Consider the following 20,779-nt stretch of genomic DNA (forward strand, 5'->3'; position numbering starts at 1 on the left):
CTCTACTGCTCTCCGTCCTGCAGATGATGGCCTGCCATACTGCACTCATAGGCGCTCGTGAAGCTGCTAATGAGAAGAAACACTGGAGGATTTTCATAAAGGTCAGTAGTAAGGTTAGGCATTTTAGAGTTATTTTAGTGCAGTGGTATCTCAGTTATTACTGAAATTTTCTTTGGAATCCTTACATTCGCCTTCTTTCCAGTGTCATTCTTTACCTCTGTGAGTAGACCCTTTGAGATGAAACAGATACATGTCCATCTCATTTAGAAAGAAGAAGAAGTGCACATCATGTTTGCGTCACAGCATGAAACTAAGGCCTTTGTGGACAAGGCCCCACACTTGAACTACAAAGTCTTGGACAGGCCCTGGTTACTCTTGCGATCTCTGCCTTGAACTTCTTCTGGAAACACCATGTGATGATCTTGAAGTGACGATAAAGATTTTCTGGGACATGTGGGGGTAAGACAAAGACTGACATCATGTGTCTATAGTCTCTAGAAATATTGACAATATCTCCTACTGAGAAGAAGGCAGAAGCCAGCACGCCAGATAAGTAGGAATGGGGGAGGCCTTTTGTGACTCCAGCCACATCTGTGCACCAAGCAAAGAACATATAAAGAGAAGGTTGGCTGAGCTCTCAGTGAAGGCCCCTCCTGGCGAGATGAAGTCCATCTTCTTCAGCCTTTCTCTGCTCCTCCTTCTGGAGAGGGAAGCAGCTGGGATAGAAATCTATGGTGAGTGCAGGGAGTCACTTGACAGGAAGGCATTCAGGGAGAATGTCCATAAGGGTGTTCTGGCAGTGAGAAGAACCCTCCAAAGGGTCATCTTGATGCGTTTTGACTCTTCTCCATCCAAATCACCATGCCTTGTGGGTACCTCAGAGGGTTGATGGGGGAAATCCTGGGATAAGACTAGGAAGGGAGCTGGGCAGACAACGTAACTCAGACATTCTTGTTATCAATTACCAGGTGGGAGAAAAGGACACTTTCTAGTAAAATCGCCCCCAGTTGTATTTATCCAAAAAGGCCATTTCCACTACGGGCCCAGAGGAGCCCAGGAAGATGAACCTGAAGGAGCCATTGTTGTGCAAACTAAACACCATGTATATGGCCAAGATGCTGCTGAGGCTGACCTGGGAGAGATTCAGAGTTCACAGCAACGGACAGGTTTAAACGAAGACATAGTTTGTGATGAAGAAGACGAGATTAGCCAACAAAAATCCCAGCTCAAATCCCAGTCACAAATAAAATCCCAAACCCAACTAAAATCCAGTGGAGCCCAACTGAAGTCCCAGACAGGCCAGCTAAAGACCCTAGGCCAGGTGAAATCACAAATCAAGCTGAAACCCCACAGAGCCCCTCTGAAATCCTACCAGGCAGCACTAACTCTCCAAGAAGGACTTCCTCAACAAATCAAGGGCAAAGACTACGCCCTGAAGGAAGATCTGGCCCAAGTGCGTCAACAGCATAAAAAGGTTCACAGGCTCCAAAGAAAGCTTGGCCAGGCCAGGAAAACGGCAGCATTCTTTCCATATTTTAGACATGACTCCCAAGACAATGATGATGATGGGTATTTTGTGCAGTTTCAAGAACAACTACAGGGTGGAATTCGTCACATAAAATCTTTCCACCAAAGTCACGGGGCCTGCTACTGTCCAAAAGGAAGGCTAACCCTATATCAAGATGCCTTCACAGAATAATGCATTCATTATTCAGTCAAGGATCAGGACACATTTAGAGGTAAGTGTCTTACCAAACAGGAGAGCTAGCTACCCCAGTGTTTATAGGTGGTCTACGATGGACTCCCTGGGCCCATTATGGGATTGGTAGTGAAGCCTACTACAGTGGATGTGCTGGCCTGCAAAGTGTAGGGAGCTGAGCTCCATTCTTTGGTGAAGCAAGGCCCTGGTAGAGGCCGAGGGGACTTCCTGGGCCATCAGTGTGTCTAACATTCCTCTCCTTAATGTGTCTTTTCTATACATTTATTTTGCACGTGTGTAGCCATTAATGATTTGAACATGTGCCACTTAAAAATCATGTAAATTTAAGATGTATTTTTGTAGCTTCTTATGCTTTGGATTGACATGGCTCAGTGTCTTGCTACAGTGTTACCAAGCATTAGTGGTTTTGTTTCACAAACCAGTTAATGTTCTTCAGTCCCATTATCCTTTATCCTTTGCAGGTTCCCTTATCCTTCAGAGGTCACAGATGTGTGGGGTTTGCTCCATCTTTGGGAATACAGGAGCTAAATGAGTGCCAAGAGCCATCCTTGTTTGTGATACAGGAGCTGTGAAAGGGAGGCCTAGGGTGGTGAGGAACCAGTTCCAGGGGATGTTTGCTCTATCAGGAGAAAAATCTGCAGCTTGGGGAGGAAAAGGACGTTACCTGTATGTTTGTGTCAAGGGACACTTCGTCTGAAGAAAAGGAAAGCAACACAATCTGTGGGCCCAGTGACCAGTAGTGGCTAGTACCCCAAATGACCGTCATTTGGTCCACACAGACAAGGGCCCTGGTTGTCCCGGCCAGCGGGAACTTCAGCAGAGACCCTAGAAGGGGGAATGGCGAATGAAGGGACAAGAGACACAAAGTATTGACAGCAAGACAGTATTCTGATCAAGCTGCAAAATTTTATTTTTCTCAGGTGAGTTTTATAGTAAGCAGACCAGGAAACTTTCTTTGGGAAAAGATCAGGGGACTGTTGAGTTGCCAAGCAACCCAACCAAGGAACCTAACCACAAAACATTGTTACTAATGGTCACTGTAGCAGAAAGATAAGGAAATGTTAAGTTATTTTCTAATAACTCAGGACTTGTCCAGGCATGTCAAAAGTTTCTGGTTAGTGGCTCAATACTGGACAACAGAAACTTAACTCAGGCAGGCAATATGGCATGGCTCTTGAAATTGTCCTCGGCACCTGGTCACACTCGCTTCCTGTCTGCTTGTCTTTACTAATGTGCATCACCACCTGTGTCCTCTCTCCACAGGAGTCACCTGACCTGTGTGGATTGTGATGTCTTCCAGATGCAGACTCCTCTGTAGTCCTAGATGCTCTTGCATGGATGACAGGACCCACCACACTTTCATTCCTGAAGCTTCTAAACTTGGAGCATCCTCACACCAATGCTCTCTAATAAAGAGATCCTTTCTGGCATCATTTGCTTTCAAGTATTGAAACTGCCGAGTTCCTACTAGTTTTGAGGCTTGGATGGCGTTCCTTCAAATGACAGTCCCAAACTGAAAGGACATAACATTCTTACAGCATTACAGATAATAGAAAAAAAAGTGTTTCCCAATAAAGACATTGTTTTGGCATGAATTGCTTTTTAATATGTTTATATATTATGATTATGCATGTATGTCTGTGTATGAGTAGATGTTCATGCCTTCCAGCCTATGCCTATAGAGTTCAGAAGATAACTTGGGAACTGATTTTTTCCTCTTCTGTGGTGTCTAGTAATTGAACTCAAGTCATCAGGTTTTAAGGGTAAGTGCTCTTACCAATTGAGCCTCCTGATGGCACATCCTTTGCTCTTGTCTGTTTAAAACGCTTGGTTCCTTCAAGCTTAGGGGTTTGGAGGGCATACCTCTATGTGACAATTCCAATTATGAACAATAGCATTCACAGTCATATATCTAGATCTGTGTCTAGAAATGTAACATTTTAAAACAGTAATGCACTCTTCATTCATCCTGTGCATACACTGAGCACAACTCCCAATCCCCTCATGACTTACTAGTAGGATTTCAAAAACTACCTGCTGAGGAATGTCAGGTCAACTGTGACCTGTCAACTTTAACAGGCCATGGAGAGTTCCCTGATACACTGGCACCCTCATTCAATTGGCCCACAGTACCTCACTCTTGTTTCAAGAGTATTTTCTTCTCTTCCAGCTTCCTTTCAGAAGCAAATGTCTCATGCACTGATATGTTAAGGCTCTACAACTCCAGCAAGACAGAGTGTGTTAACCAATGTCACTTTGGACAGACAGAATGAAGGACCAAATATAATAGTTGGGAAGAGTGTCTTCCATATGAAAGCTTCGCTGCCCAAATGATCTACTTTTTAGTATCTAAGATGCTTCCTGAGAAGGCAAATTCTTTAGGAACAGAAGATAACATGGAGGAGTAAAGATGGTTTTCCAGTTCCAGTTCAGCCACAGGAGCCATTCATCTTCAGGAAATCTGTCTCTGTCTCTAGACTTGAGTTCACCATTCATACATGGGAAAGTGCAGACAGTAATCCTGAACTCCATTTCATATCTGTTGGCTGAGATGAGGTAGGGCTGCCCCACTTCTGTGATTATATGACAGGGATTGACCTAATTTATTTATTCATGAGTACGTGTGAAGCTTGTGAGAATGAAAGAATGACTCTCAATGTGGTCAAATACCAACACACCTGCCTCTGGCCCCACAAGTCCAGAGTCTTGTGACCGGGAGTCAGAGCCACTATCCCTTTGATTTTAGAAAATATAGCCCCTCTAGTTATGGACAGAAAGCAATAACTCCTTTGTTATGAGTCCACAGGTGTTGGCTTCCATTTCTATGTGTGCACTGAATAGGGAAAGCACAAAAATGGGGGATTATCCAAGCTTTAGAACATAACAAAAGTGGTTCTTCTGAGGTCTAGAATTTGTGGTCTATGAGTCTGTTTTTCTTTGTAATTTCCCCTATTTGAAAGTTACAATTAGAAGTGCATTACATGAACAGGTAATACTTAGTGACATTTTTCAGGTATAGCCAAGGGTGAAATATGGTAGACCTTTAGTGGTTTGGCCATAGAATGACCACATTTTACATGTAGTGAGAGCACACAGTAGAAGTCAGAATATAGATCATTATAGGTTAAATTAGAGACCCTGCTAAATGAAATGTTGATTTCTAAGCTCTGGACACTCAAAATATGACAGTACTTAGAAGCACAAACTTTGAGATTGTTTACATTCACCCAAATGTGATCACAGAGGAGATCTACTCACAGCCAGTCATAACTGGCATCCTTTAATCTTCCTCTTTACTATTTTAGAATTTCATACATGCCTATAATAACATGATTAAATCCACTGCCCTTTCCAATTCCTCCAGTTTCTCTTCTATCCCCTCAACATTGTTATTCCCTCCTGACTTTATGTGTTTTGGGTTTTTTTTTATCTACTGAGTCCACTTGGTGTGCCTAGGTGTAGGATGATCTACTGGAACATGGTCTGGCTCTTGGCAGCTACATCCCTGAGGAAAGCTTATTCTCCATCTCCCAGAAGAATAAATTGACAACAGTTGCTTGTATACATATCATGTACAGAAGCAACAGCGGGTATCATGACCCCCTCCCCCATCCATGCTGAGATTTTGGCTGGTTTGATCTTTTTCAGTTATTGTGCATGTAATCACAACTGCTGTAAGTGTAAGTATGCCACAGCACTGTCATGTCTGACCAATGCTGTTTCCCCAGAGTCCACCTCTTGCTCTCACCATCATTCTGATTTCTTCCTTCAGGATGATCCCTGAACCTTGAGGGGAGGGAGTGTGATATAACAGGCCCATTTAGAGATGAGCACTTTATATTTCCTTCGTGTTGAGCATTTGTGGATCTCTGCATTAATTGTAGCCTATTGTAAAAAGCAAAGTGTTTCTGCTGAGATTTGAAAGATACACTAGCCTATGCATAGAAAGAAATTTGGGTGCCAACTGTTATTATGTCCATTTAGCAGAATAATCATGTTAGGTTCTTCACTGGAGTCTATGATCTAGCCAGACATGGATTTTGAAAACAGTTCATGCCCGGGCAGTGGTGGCACACGCCTTTAATCCCAGCACTCGGAGGCAGAGCCAGGCGGATCTCTGTGAGTTCAAGGCCAGCCTGGTCTACACAGTGAGATCCAGGAGAGGTACCAAAACTACACAGAGAAACCTTGTCTCAAAAAAAGGAAAGACAAATTGCAAAAAAAGTAAACAAAATAAAAACTAATAATTTATGGCATAATTATGGGTTAGGGATTTAGCTCAGTGGTAGAGCGCTTGCCTAGCAAGCACAAGGCCCTGGGTTTGATCCTCAGCTCCAAATAATAATAATAATAATAATAATAATAATAATAATAATAATAATAATACTACAGTTCATTATGCCAGGCATGAGCCTTCCTCTCTCACTTCATCCTTTAGTGTCAGCCACCAACACACAGAGGCACTCTCTACCAAGAAACGCACTGGCCCTGCCAGTGGGGAATCAGGTAGGTGATCTTTATTTTCCTTCCAGTCCTCCATTCAAACTCCCAAGTCTCATGCCCAGCCCTGTATCAAGCTACCTTCAGAGGGCTGTCCTCCCTCTCTGACTCAACTCCCCTGGGTCTCCATAAAACCTTGCAGCTGATCCAGCTTTCTTCTTTTGGGTCAGTCTCCAATACCTAGAAACACCCAAGACCCCCAGTGGACACACCTAGCAGGGACTCACAGGTGCTCCCTACTAGGCAACCCACAGCTACCAGACTCTCCTAAGATCCAGAGAGGGCAACAGAAAGACCAAGGAACAGAATACCCACTCAACAAAGACAAGATCAAGTAGCCATATCTAGAACCATACTCATCTCAAACACAGATGCCTAAATACTAGTGCAAAAACACAATCATTAACACTGAACAGACAATATGTCTCCACTAATACCCACCAACACTACTACAGTACACCCTGAGAAACACATAGCCAAAACATAAGACAAGGACTTCAAAATAGTTGTTATGAATATGTTCAAGGACCTCAAAGAGGATGTGAATAAATCCCTTCATGAAGTCTGTGAAAACACAAATAAACAGTGGAATGTAAAGATGAAAACAGTTCAAGACATGAACGTAGAACTAGAACCACTAAAGAAAATCCAAACTGAGGTAAGACTGGAAATGAATATTTTAAGATGTCAAACAAAAACCTCAGAGCTAAGCCTCACCAGGAGAGTATAAGATGCAGAAAAGAGACTCTCAGGTGTGAAAGACAAGGGAGAAGAAATGGATACCTCAGTCAAAGAAAACATTCAATCTAAAATAATCCAAACACAAAACATCCAGGAAATCTGGGGCACCATGAAAAGATCAAATCTATGAATAATATGAATCAGAAAAAGGAGGAAAAAGTCAAATGCATGGACTTTTTTTCAACAATCACAGAAGAAATTCCCTAACCTAAAAAAAGGAAGTGCCTATCAAGGTACAAGAAACATGCAGAATACCAAATAGACAGGACCAGAAAGGAAATTCCACATGACACATAATAATAAAAACAGTAAACATATAGAACAAAGAATATTAAAAGTGGCAAGAGAAAAAGACCAAGTAACATATAAAAGCATACCCATTAGGCTAACATCCACTTCTCAATGGAGACTCTAAAAGGCAGAAGGGCCTGGATGAATGTTTTACAAACTCTAAGAAATCACAGATGCCAGCCCAGACTACTACACCCAGCAAAACTATCAATCACAATAGACAAAGAAAAACATTCCACAAAAAAGCAGTATTTAGTCCAAATCTAGCTCTACAGAAGGCACTAGAAGGAAAACTTGCATCTGAAGAAGTTAACCATACCAAAGAAAACACAGGGAATAAATAATCTAGACCAGCAAATTAAAAGAGGGGAGAAAATCCATGTAGTAATAACAAAAATAACAAGAATCAACAAACACTGCTTATTGATAACTCTCAATACTAATGGTCTCAATTTCCCAGTAAAAAAGACATAATACTAACAGATTTGTGTCAAAAAATGGGATCCATCTTTCTGCTACATCCAAGAAACACACCTTACCATCAAAGATAGACATCATTTCAGGATAAAAGAACATAAGAAGATACTTCAAGCAAATGGACCCAAGAAGCAAACCTGTTGTAGCCATTTTAATATCTGACAAAACAGATTTCAATCCAAAACTAATCAGAAGAGATAGAAAAGGACACTGCATACTCATCAAAGGAAAAATCCATCAAGAGGACATTGCAGTTCTAAACATCTATGCACCAAACACAAGGACACCCAAGTTCATAAAAGAAACACTACTACAGCTAAAACTACATATTGACACTCAGTGATAGTGTGTGATTTCAATACCTGACTCTCACCAATAGACAGGTCATCCGGACAAAAACTAAACAGAGAAATGATGGAGATAAATAATGTCATAAATCAAATGGACCTAGCAGATATTTATAGCACATTTCACCCAAACACAAAAGAATATATCTTCTTCCCAGCAGTTCATGGAACTTTCTCCAAAACTGACTACATACTTGGACACAAAGCAAATCTCAGCAGACAGAAGAAAATTGAAATAACACCCTGCATCCTATCTGACCACCACAGATTAAAGCTAGATTTCAACAACAACTGAAAGAAAATGTACAAACTCATGGAAACTTAGCAACTCACTACCAAATTTAAAAAAAAATGGGTCAATACAGAAACTTAAAAGAAAATTTAAAACTTTTTAGAACAAAATGAAAATGAAAGCACAATGCCCAAACCTATGGGACACAATGAAGGAGGTTCTAAGGGGCAAGTTCATAGCACTAAGTGCCTAAATAAAAAAAAAAAAAAAACTGGAGAGATCTCATATTAGTAATTTAACAGTACACTTGAAATCTCTAGATCAAAAACAAGTAATAACATCCAAAAGGAATAGATAGTATGAAATAGTCAAACTCAGGGTTGAAATCAATAAAATAGGACAACAGTAACAATGAAACCCAACAAACAAACAATACAAAGAATCAATGAAACAAAGAGTTGATTCTTTGAGAAAACCGATGAGATTAATAACACTCTTAGCCCAATTAACTCAAAGATTGAAAGAAAAGAACCAAATTAATACAATTAAAGATTTAAAGGGGGGGCATCACAACAGGCACTGAGGAAATCCAGAGAATCATAGGGGCATAATTTAAAAATCTGTACTTCACCAAACTGGAACCACTCCCATGTAACACAAATTCTAAATGGTCTTTTAATAAAAAAACCCAGAGCCAGGTATTGGGGCAAATGCTGAAAGATCAGAGAGACAGAGAAACAAGCCACAGCCACCACCTCTTATCTCACCAACTCTTCAGCCTGAAAAAGCCTCTAGCTGAAAAGGATGCTTGTTGAAAAGCCTTTCTCCTCAGGCCTTATATACCTTTCTCTGCCCAGCCATCGCTTCCTGGGATTAAAGGTGTGTGACTTCCCAGTACTGGGATTAAAGGTGTGTGCCACCACTGCCTGGCTCTGTTTTCTCTCCTAGACTGAGTCAATCTCATGTAGTCCAGGGTGGCTTTGAACTCACAGAGATCCAGATGGATCTCTGCCTCCCAAGTGCTAGGATTAAAGGTGTGTGCCACCACTGCCTGGTATCTATGTTTAATCTAGTGGCTTGTTCTGTTCTCTGATCTTTAGGAAAATTTTATTAGGGTACACAACATATCACCACCCCCTCACAATACACAAAAAGACATAAAGAAAAAAGAGAGAGAGAGAGAAAGAGAGAAAGAAGAAAGAAAGAAAGAAAGAAAGAAAGAAAGAAAGAAAGAAAGAAAGAAAGAAAGAAAGAAAGAAAGAAGGAAAGAAGGAAAGGAAGGAAGGAAGGAAGGAAGGAAGGAAGAAAGAAAGAAAGAAAGAAAGAAAGAAAGGAAGGAAGGAAGAAAGAAAGGAAGAAAGGAAGGAAGAAAGAAAGAAAATAATAAATATCTTGATTACTTAAAGACTTATAAGCCCTAATGAAATGGAAGAAGTAATTAAAAGTCTCCTAACCAAAAAAAATTCTATGACAAGAAGGATTCAGGACAAAATTCTGGAGACTTTTGAAGAAGAATTAACACAGATTCTGTCAAATTATTCTACAAAATAGAAACAGAAGAAACATTGACAAATTATTTGTATGAGACCACAGGTACCCTGATAGCCAAAACATGTAAAGATACAGTAAAAAGAATTACAACCAATTTCTCTTATGAACACTAAGGCAAAAATTCTCAATAAAATATGTGCAAACCGAATCTAAAAAAAACATCAAAAAGATCACCCACCATGATCAAGTAGGCTTCATTCCAGAGATGCAGCAACGATTAAACATATGTAAATGGATTGGTGCCTAGCCCAGAGAGGTGTCATCCAGCAACTGATGAAAACAGATGCAGACCCACAGCCAACATTAGGTGGAGTTTGGGGAGTCCTGCAGTAGTCGGGGATTGTAGGAGCCAGAGGGATCAAGGACACCACAAGAAAACTCATAGAATCAACTAAGCTGGGTTCATAGGGGCTCATAGAGACTGAACCAACAACCAGGGAGCGTGCATGGGACTGACCGAGGCACTCTGCATATATGTACAGTTATGTAGCTCAGTCTTCTTGTGGGACTCCTAACAGTGGGACCAGAGCATACTGGGTCAACTTGCCCAGCCTTAGAACATAGGGAGGTTCTTAGTTTTACTGAAACTTGATATGCCATGTTTTGTTAATACTCATGGGAGACCTGCTCTTTCCCAAACAGAAACAGAGGAAGAGTGGATTGAGGGATGGAAACAGAGGATGGTTTAGAGGTGGGGCAGGTGGACTGGGAGGAGTAGGGGGAAGGGAAACTGCCGCCAGGATGTAAAATAATAATAAATAAATGAATGAATAAATAAATGTATTAAAAGGAAACAAAGTGAATAAACCAATTTTAAAATGGGTACAGATCTAAACCAGAAATTCTGAAAAGAGGAAATACAAATGGCTAAGGAGCTCTTAGAGAAATGTTCAACATCCTTAGTCGTCAGGGAAATGAAAATCAAAACAACTAGATCTACCACAAGATCCAGATATTCCCGAATATTTCTGAAGGACTCTACATTCTATTACAGACACTTGCTAAACCATGCTGCGCTATTCCTAATAGCCAGAAAATGGAAATGGCCTAGATGACTATTAACAGAAATATGTAAGTAAAGAAAATGTGGTATAGTTATATAATATAAATATTTTTAAAAATTAAATAATAAAATTAACATGTAAATGGATGGAACTAGAAAAAAAAATCCCCCTGAGTGAGGTAATTCAAACCTAAATAGAGAAATATGGTATGCGGTCACTTATATGTGGTTGTTAGGTGTTAAGTCGCAAATAAGTAGGCTACAATCAGTATAATCATAAATGCTTGGTATAGAGTAAGGTATTCATGGGGAAGGAAGGCTCTCCCAAGGAAGGGAAATAGAATATATAGTTATGGATGGAAGGGGGATATCTAAGTGGAATCACCAAATAATAGGAGAGGCAAAGCCCTAACTAGACACCTCTCACCAAGTGAAACCTCCAGTGCTGAAAACGGGTTGCATCTAACTGAGTTGTTCAAAGGGACCCCATGGAACCTCCAAACATCCCAGTCTATTGCCAAGGCTATTGGCTGTTCTCCACAAATGGATGGTAAGGCCCTGTTGCTGAAGACAATACCTACATATCTCACTGAACACAGAGAAGTCAAGCTGTTGCCTATCTAAAGCCTTTACCCATACTACTAAAGTTCATCGTACTGGAAGGTACTCTGCATGCTACCAAAGGAGAAAGGTAAATACTAAAAGAGCTACAAACCCTTCAATCTACAATGGTGACCTGCCTGTGTCATATGCTTGCACAGTAGTGGCACAAAAGTTGTAGGAGTAACCATCCACTATCTGATTGGATTTAAGGCCCACTCCATGAGATGATACCTGTCCCCAACACTGCTCAGGTAACTAAGAATCTGGTACGAGATTGGCTATGGACCTAGAGGAAAATCAAATACTACTATGGCCAATAACTCATAATGATGAATCCCATGCCTGGCACTGAGATGTTCATTTAATAACCTATTCTGAGAACAACATTTTCCACAAGTGCAGGATACCTATCACAGAGACACATGTACATTGGTATTGCATGCACAATAGCAAAAATGTGGAATTGGCCCAGATATCTACCAACAAATGATTGAATAGTATATAATGTAGTTTTGATCAATCATAAACAAGATAAAAATCTGTCATTTGTAATAAGAAAGACAGCAACAGAGAGAGAGAGAGAAAGAGAGAGAGAGAGAGAGAGAGAATTGAACTGTATATCACTATGTTAAATGAAATAAGCCAGAGTCAGAAAGATAGATATCATATGCTTTCTCTCTTGCATGAGAAATCTTGTGTGTGGGGGGGGTGGGGGGGGGTGTGCACATGTGGGTGTGCCTGTGCATGTGCGTATACCTAGAACAGGGATTGTAGGGTGAAGGAGGGCAAGCCAGGAGAGGTGGAAGAGAACAAGACAAGGTAATGGAGGCTGAGTATGAGCCGAGTACATGAAGTTCATGGGAGGAAAGATCACAATGAAATCCATTCTCTTGTACTATGCTGAAGAAAGAACATAGATTAAAAACACCAAATCATCAAATCTGAGATAGGAGACCTACGTGGTATCCCTAGGAGTCTATCTAATCCTTTTCCATTTCCTTCAAGCAGGCTTTGGAGATTAGGCTGAGAGAATACACAGCTAACATTGACCACAGTGCCTTGTGACCTCAGTACTTTCTATTTGCCAAGAACTCTTTCTTACTAACATGAATAATAAAAAAGATAGGATAATGCCAATTGTATTTATCGGTCAGAGAACAAAGTCTTTGTCCAATCCTCTGAACCAAAGACACAGATAGCAAGAAGGAGGTTAAGACTGGAAAAAGAAAGCAAAATATAACAACCAAACAAAAAATCAGAAACATAAAACTAACTAGCATGATATTTTAAGATCAGAATTCAAGAAAATTTGCAAAAAGCATCTCAACATAGAAAATTAATGTACTGATAAAAAAAATGAGACCCGTGACATAAAAAGGAAGTGGGTGTCTGGTGGAGAATAAGACAAAGACATGGTGTCTTCGTGCTGAAAGGAAGAAGTCACCCTGAAACAATGAAGAAAGAGATCTGGAGAAAAATTGAAAGCCAAAATTACCAAGTGTTTGGCAAACTAAACTATTGTGTTTGAAATACTAGCTGGCGCAACAATGCAAGAGAAATAAATCAAAGGGATACAAATTACCCCTATTTGCAGAACACATTTGGTCCAAAGCCATGCATCCCAGGGGCCCTCATAAAACTGTGATATGCCTATCTCTTTAATGTAATACTATCTCTTAAAGCCAGAATTATTGTCAAGTCATGATGGTAATGTTCACCAAGCCTTAGCTGTAGAATTGTGTTATAGATGTGTCTGTTGGCACTGGGCACCCCACAGTCAGTGGTTCTCTGTATTTTTACCGGTTGTGGCTTTCTGTAATTGTCTCCATATGTTGCAAAGAAAAGCTTTGATAAGAGGTGAGAATTACAATTACCTGTGAGTATAAGGATAAATACTTAGGATTCAAGTAGGAATGATGCTGGGTTAGTAGAGGGACAGTAGAAGGGTCTCATCTAAGACCCATGACCTCACTAACCCAAGGGAGTTAGCTAGATTTCCCTCTTACTGATGGGCCTCACATCCAATTAGACAGCTTTTGGTTACCACCAAGATATGAGTGCCATCACTGCACCCTTAGGTATATTTTGCCATGCTGGTCATTGTTATGGCTCCTAGGCACCACAACTGAGTAGTTCTTAACAGCTTGCATGGCTGGTTCCACTACCTCTTGCTCAGCTGTGTTCATTGCTGCCTATTCATAATAGACAGGAAGTGAAAAGAACCCCAAAGCCCTTCAACTGGCAAATGGACAGTGAAAATATAGGACATATACACTGTGCAATACTAGTCACCTGTAGGAAAAATGAAATCATAAAATTTGTGGGCAAATAGATGGAACCTGAAAATATTATTTCAAGTTGGGTAACCCAGACCCAGAAAGACAAATCCCACATGATCTCTCTTATCTGTGGCTCTTAGCTCCGAATCTTCAGGGGAGAGTATATAACCTGGAGTAACCATAGAAACAAAGAAAACAAAGAAGGTACAATGTGGAGACTGGAAGGATACAACAGGGAACTCATAGGGGGAGACTTTATCGGGGAGGAAGTCAGTACAACACAAGAGGGAAGGATGAAAAAAAATAACACTAAGACGTTTGAAAGACCCATACAGAATTAGATTATTTTTGTTTATCTAAAACGACACATACATGTATATTTATACATATCCATTTATAGTCTAACTGAAGATACGCTATCTGGGCTGACCCCAAAGAGCCATAGTCTAACGAAACCTCCAAATTTGAAGTCCACATTCAAGTTGTTGGTCAGAGGAATCCAAGAACACACAAAACAATATAGGCTATTGGTATTGCCCTTAGATGCCTCCAAGAGATAGAAAGTAAGTCCCTATTGCTGAAGACACCATGCACTTTAACCACAGAACTCCAAAGAGGCCAGCTGGGTTGGTTCTGAAAGCCTCCTCCCTGAAGACTTGTTTATGTGGAAAAAAACAGAACTTCAGAATTCTACCCATGGTGAAGCATTTCAATCATGATGTCTTGGAAGGCATTCATTGTTGGAGAATGAAGGCATGATCAAGTCATGAATATTTTTGCAGCCTGAAGTCTCTTCCCCACTCTGAACTGAAGAATATTTGGGAAGTACAGAAGGTGCTGTGTGATGTTCTCAAAGTATAAGGGAAGATGTCAGAGATTGCTCTGATGTGTTCTTGCAGAGTTCTAGGAAATATTATCAAGATTTCTACTGAGAAAAGAGAATAAAGCTGACATTTACAGATAAGAAAGGTCATTGCCTTTCATACCTTCAGGCAAAGCCAGTCAGGAAATATATAAAGGAAAAGCTCAGCTCAGCTCTCAGCCAAAGCCCTTCCTGGCAAGATGAATCCTACCGGCTTCTTCCTCCTTACAGTGCTCCTGGTTCTGGTGACAGAAACAGCTTCAAGGAAAACCCGTGGTGAGTGGCAAGTTTGTTCTGTGGACAATGGTCTCGAAAGGGTCCACCTGGAGTCTGCAGAAAGCTGTGTTCCCAGGGCTTCTAGCCCTGATGGAAACGGAGTCTTTTCTGAGTCTTAGCCGTCAGTTTTATGTGAACATCAGTGACATGACAGTCAAAGTGTCAGTAATGAGGGCTGCAGGGGAATGTGGGGCATCCGGTGACACGAGCATCCTCACTGTCATCTCTGGGGGGAGTCGAAGGGGCCATTTGACAAGTAGATCGTTCTGATTTCTAGCTAGACAACAAGATCAACAGCTTTATAGACAACAAAACACCAACAGGGCACATCCGAACACAGTCCACAACCAGAGCTGAAGCATGGGCTCTTGACAGTGTCCTGATGAACACCTAATCCAGAATACAGGGAAAGATGGACATAGAGAATCAGGCATGCTTTTCTCTCCACAGAAAAATTCTCACAAGCATCTGAAGAAGACATTGATCTAAAGGCACTGGGGGGCAGCGGAAGATCCAGTTCTTCCCACGACGAGTACAGCCGCAGTGAGAGCTCATGGAACTCCTTTAAATCAAAAAGTCCGAAAACCGTCATCAGCAGCGAGGAAGTCTATGAGGAAAGGAAGCATAAACAGCGTAGTGGGGACAGCAGTGATGGTGACAGGGCAGGCGAATCTTCCGGGGAAATGGAGCACTTCATACGGCGAAAGGAGAAGCAGCGGTTTGGACAAGAAATGAATAAGTGATACAGCTACGGACCAGCTGAAGGCCTGCATCAATATGAAGGTAAGGATAGTGCTAGGCGAGGGAGACCTCCACCCCAGGGTTTAGAAGTTGTGTGTGAGGACTTCCTGGGTGATTATGGACTGGTTCCCACTGTGCACACCAGGGGAGTGTGGCCTTGGGAAGGTGAGGAAGGCACCTGGCAGAGCAGAGAAATATACCTGAGCTGTGGCTGTGCTTAAATTCCCACCTTTAGTGTGTTTTCAACCTATCTCCCTCATGCATGCTGACAAGTAAACAGATTTGAATATGTACCGCATGTGCAAGCATATTTATCAGGTTGGAATACAAGCTTGTTAATTCTCAGACTTTTGTTTGGCATGAGTTCACTCTGTGCTCATCATGGAACAAAGTGCTACAGGGTTGGACTCTTCCCATGGCCATACACCCCTCTTAGGATGCATTTCAAAGACCATGGGTCCAAGAATCAGCTTCCATTGGCCTCTCAATAAAATAAAGAGATGTATAAGAAAGAGGAGTCCCTATTTGTGACACACTAGAGTTGAAAAGTATCCGTAAATGGCAGCAGTAAGAACTACAGAAACATTGGTGCCCCTTTCCCCTCTCCCTTCCACCATCACACCTCACAGACTGTGCTCTCTTTCCCTAGGAGTCACATTGTCGGAATGAAGCCTCCATCTTCAGAATGGAGACATCTCATGGATTTCAATTGCTTCTCATACTTGCTTTTTCAGATTCCTAAGCCTAACATTTATTAAAAATACCCTCTTTCTAATAAAAAGACAACATTCTGCATCATTAAGTTTTGACTCTTGAAATCTCATGTACGGGCTGGGAGGGGATTCCTGCAATTAACAGTTCCACAATTAAAGGAAGTGACCTTCTTGTGTCAATATTTTGAAGAGTATTCAGAAACCCATTGTTCAATAGAAAGCACTGAAATTCTGCCAGTCACTGTATGGACCACATATCCTAAATCTCCTCATGATCCTGTTCCTAGTGAGACTTCAAGCTGGCAATCTAGGAAATGTCAGAGAAGACTTATTCCAATAGGCCATGGTAAATTCCTCATCTACTGGTGCCTACAGTCCCATCGTCCACAGAAGCACATTCTTGCACTTGGTTCAACTATCTTGCTCACGGTATACATCCCTTTAAGATTCAATGCCCTAAGTGTGATACATGAAGTATCTACATCTTATACAAAGAGAGTATGTAAACAACACCATCAGTGGAGACACATATCAGAGGCACAGCTATAATGGCTAGAGAAGGTGTCTTCAAGTGCAAATCCTGATGCACATATACCTTTCTTTGAGTATTTAATGAGGCTCCAGAGGATAAATATTCAAAAGTAAAAACATCACAGCCTGATGGATGAGAAGTTTAGTTTCCACATGTGCCATAGGAACACACTTATCTTCAAACAAATGTGTCTTTATTTTCTTTAAAATTAAATCTCCAGGGTCTACATGGATATAATGTTAGTATTTTAATTTCAAACCTCATTACAGCATCAAGGATGACACAGACAGAGGCCAGGACACTTCTGTGATTCCACAAACATCACTGACAGATTCTTAGTCAAGGACATGCTTGATCTTTGTGGAAAGAAGAGAGTGATTCTAAGTGTGAGCAAATGGCAACTGATCTGCCTGTGATATTGTGAGAACAGGGTCTCATGCCCAGAGGACAAAGCCACTGCACCGAGACTCTGGATTGTAGCCATCTCTATACTTACACATCCCTAACAGCTAGTAGTTAAGAAGTTTGGGCCATCACCTTGATGCACCCAGCAAAGAGAGTGCTGAAAACAGCATTCTTCTGCAGCTTTATGGGAGAAGTTTGAGATCTAGACGTGTTTGGGGCATGAACACATGTTTTCCCGCAATGTCTCCCATTGGAATGGACACCTGTCCTGCGTCTGCTACACAGGTGTGCTCTGGAAATACATTGCCTCCCTGGTTTCACAGTTGATAAATGGAAATTCTTCTTCAGAACTGAGATGTCAGCAGAAGGCATTGATTTAAAGTGGGTGATGTTTGGATTTCAACGTGAGGAGGCTGAGGGAGACTTTAAATAATTTTAGAAAAGATTAAGCACATTTTGCTTCAGGGAAGAATGCTAACAGCTTCGGGAAGAGGGCAGGTTGTTACAAATTGAATTGTTTCTTTAAAATAGATATCTTTATCCCGGTAGCACCCAGTGTGGAAATATGTAGGAAGAGTGTCCTTTTAAATATAATCATTCTCACCCAAGCCTTACCTCAGCTCTTCAGTTTCCTAACATCTTCCTCTCAAATTCATTGTTTCTTCTCTTCCCCTTCCTCCTCCTCTTCTTCTTCATCAACATCATCACTGTCCTGCTTCTCCTCAACACACTGAGTCCAATTAGTGCCTCCTGATGCATGAGGATGTACGACATCAGTGCCTGGAGCATGACCAACTATTACAGGCAACACTGCTGAAGAAAACTGACTCTCCTTCCAACAGCAGTCATCAGCTGCCAATAGCTCCTCGGCTAGGTATGGAACCTCATGAACCTTCTCTCTGTGTGCTGGAACGTTGACTGGATTGATCTCATCAAGGTCTTCTGCTGGCAAGGACAGCTATCATGAGTCTATGAGGGCACTGGCCCTGTCATGTCCAGAAGTCAGTATTTTGTAGCATTCTCCCAAGACCTCTAGCTCTTACGATCTTTCCACCCTCTGCGGTGATGTTCCCTGAGGCTTAACAAGGGATGTGGTGAGGGGAACCTTTATGCCCTGGTTACCCACAGTGGACTTGCTTCCTGTAATCTATTCCACACTAACATTCCCCTGCCTTTTCGGGAAAGCCTGCAGCCACCTTCTGCCTTCACATCCTTTTGATGTGCACTTGTGCTGTGCTCTTTACCATCTGGGTCCACTTGTCCTCTCTGACTCGTAGTCTACATCTAGAAATTATTAAGGTGTTTCTACCTCCGTATTTAGTATATGGGCCGTATTTACAGGCCCATATACTAATTCAGACCTTTCTGTTTAAAAACAGTTTGAAATTCCCTGGTTATATGATGCTGGAATATGACATTCACATACACATTTACATATGTGTGGAACCTCATGAGCCCCTTCTCTCTGTGTGCTGGAGTGTGTAGCTGGAGATTTCTCCAGTTCTGCCTGGCCCACAGTCAGGACAAATCTCTCTCACCCACCAGTCCCACAGCCGCTTAGACCCAACCGAGTAAACACACAGAGACTTATATTACTTACAAACTGTATGGTCATGGCAGGCTTCTTGCTAGCTGTTCTTATATCTTAAATTAACCCATTTCTATTAGTCTATAAGTTGCCACGTGGCTCGTGGCTTACCAGTACCTTACATCTCGCTTTTCATGGCAGTGGCTGGCAGCATCTCTCTGCCTCAGCCTTCCACTTCGCAGAATTCTCTTCTCTGCTTGTCCTGCCTATACTTCTTGCCTGGCTACTGGCCAATCAGTGTTTTATTTATTAACCAATCAGAGCAAAACCTTTAACATACAGAACATCCCACAGCACTTCCTCTTTTCTTTTTTTCAAGAAGGAAGGTTTTAACTTTCACATAGCAAAATTACAGATAACAAAACAATTATCAAGCAAGAATTACAGTTACAATATCTAGTCTATTTATAATAACTAGTCTATTTGTATTTGGCAAAATTAAAGAAGATACCCTATCTATCTTATATTTGTGAGACTAAGGTTTCATATCTAACTTAGCTTTTATCATAACTAAGGAAAATTATAACTAGTCTTCAACTACATCAAAGACCTCAGAAGGATATAATACTACTTGAGAAATGGGAGAAGGATGTAAGCAACTTTCAGGAGTCTTGCAGGGTAGACAGAGACAGCTGGCAGCCTGGACAGTCACCTGATGTTCCTTTGTAAGTTTGAGGCATCTGTCTTCAGCCCACAGGCCTAGAGTCTGTCAGTCATTTCTCTCTGTGTCCTGTAGAATGTCTGGCAGTTTCCTCGTGAAGCAGGAACCAGAAAGGACCATTTCACCAAGCAAAGTTCAGTGGTCACCTTCCTATGGGTCCTGCATGTCCAGTTGATCAAGCAGTCCAGGCAAGAACAGTTTCTTGCCCAAATGGCTATTTTTGCCAAGGTGAAGATAAACTCTATATAGAGTGTCTTCGATGCCCATCCTCCTCTCTGAAGTAAATCTGTGCTGCCAGGAGCAGACATGTCTCATTGTCCAGAAAGTCTAAATTTTTTAGAACATTTTAAATGTCATATTCTGTAGGTCTTTGAAGTATTTGAAGATTACCTGTCTATCTGAAATATATCTATGTATACCTAGAAAACTTAACTAACATGAGTATAAGTTTGACTATCATAGAAGACTAATTGTTCCATTACAATTTAAATGAGTTTATAAACATAATACCTTAAACAAGAGTGAAAGCATACATACAGTATAACAATATTAAGTTTAAGCTTGTATCAATAAACTAAAATCCATAGCAATGTAAAATATTTCAAACAAGTTGTTGCTCTTTAAAAGTAGATTCATTAATCTACCCTTTCATCCTATCATATCTAAACTATCCCCTTTTCTTCTTTAGAAAGATATTGTATTTATAATCAACCTGATTTAAATAAAAATATTGATTTTTCTCTGTCTCACACCAGAGGGCTCTTCTGATATGGGACAAAAGAATCTCTCAATCTTTTTTTTTTTTTTTTTTTTTTTTTAGCAATATGCCTGGGTTTAGAGAAGGAGTGAGCCAATTCCATGTCCAAAGCTAGCTTGATATATTTGGGAATTGGGCGTAACTTCTCTTACTACTTCCTGCTGGAGAGGGGTGCTGTATCTTATGGGAACACAAAGAAAATTTTAGGATTATGGAGTAGTCCGTGAGGGTATATCATCTGAGCCAGTTACCTTGAAACCGTTCTGGATGTTGGATCATCTGGGCCATGGTGTTATCAGAGACCTTTCAGGGGGTCTTGGCTGGTCAAACCTGATGTATCTTAATCTGGAACAAATCCATAGCCTCTGGCTTTCTGTGGAAACAAAAGGAGAGCCTCCTTTCCAAAGCAACATATCCTTAGATTCGAATTTTGAAATCAAGGTATCTTTAAAATATACATATTGGCATAACTCAACAGCTTTTACAATCAAATTTTTTTT

General features: G+C 41.0%; 2 protein-coding genes across 2 annotated transcripts; both read left to right on the forward strand.

Moving 5' to 3' along the window:
* Positions 1–361: 361 nt before the first annotated feature.
* On the forward strand, positions 362–1,699 carry LOC131908714 (seminal vesicle secretory protein 3A-like). The gene is made up of 2 exons (XM_059259744.1): positions 362–734; positions 969–1,699. The coding sequence occupies exons 1-2, from the start codon at positions 560–562 to the stop codon at positions 1,697–1,699; spliced, it is 906 nt and encodes a 301-aa protein (XP_059115727.1). The 5' UTR covers positions 362–559.
* A 13,069-nt stretch (positions 1,700–14,768) lies between these two features.
* Positions 14,769–16,425, forward strand: LOC131908715 (seminal vesicle secretory protein 6-like). Its single transcript, XM_059259746.1, has 3 exons — positions 14,769–14,882; positions 15,333–15,665; positions 16,273–16,425. The coding sequence occupies exons 1-2, from the start codon at positions 14,807–14,809 to the stop codon at positions 15,623–15,625; spliced, it is 369 nt and encodes a 122-aa protein (XP_059115729.1). The 5' UTR covers positions 14,769–14,806; the 3' UTR covers positions 15,626–15,665; positions 16,273–16,425.
* The last annotated feature ends 4,354 nt before the right edge of the window (positions 16,426–20,779 follow it).

Source organism: Peromyscus eremicus, chromosome 4, assembly GCF_949786415.1.
Source record: "Peromyscus eremicus chromosome 4, PerEre_H2_v1, whole genome shotgun sequence".
NCBI classification, from domain to species: domain Eukaryota; kingdom Metazoa; phylum Chordata; class Mammalia; order Rodentia; family Cricetidae; genus Peromyscus; species Peromyscus eremicus.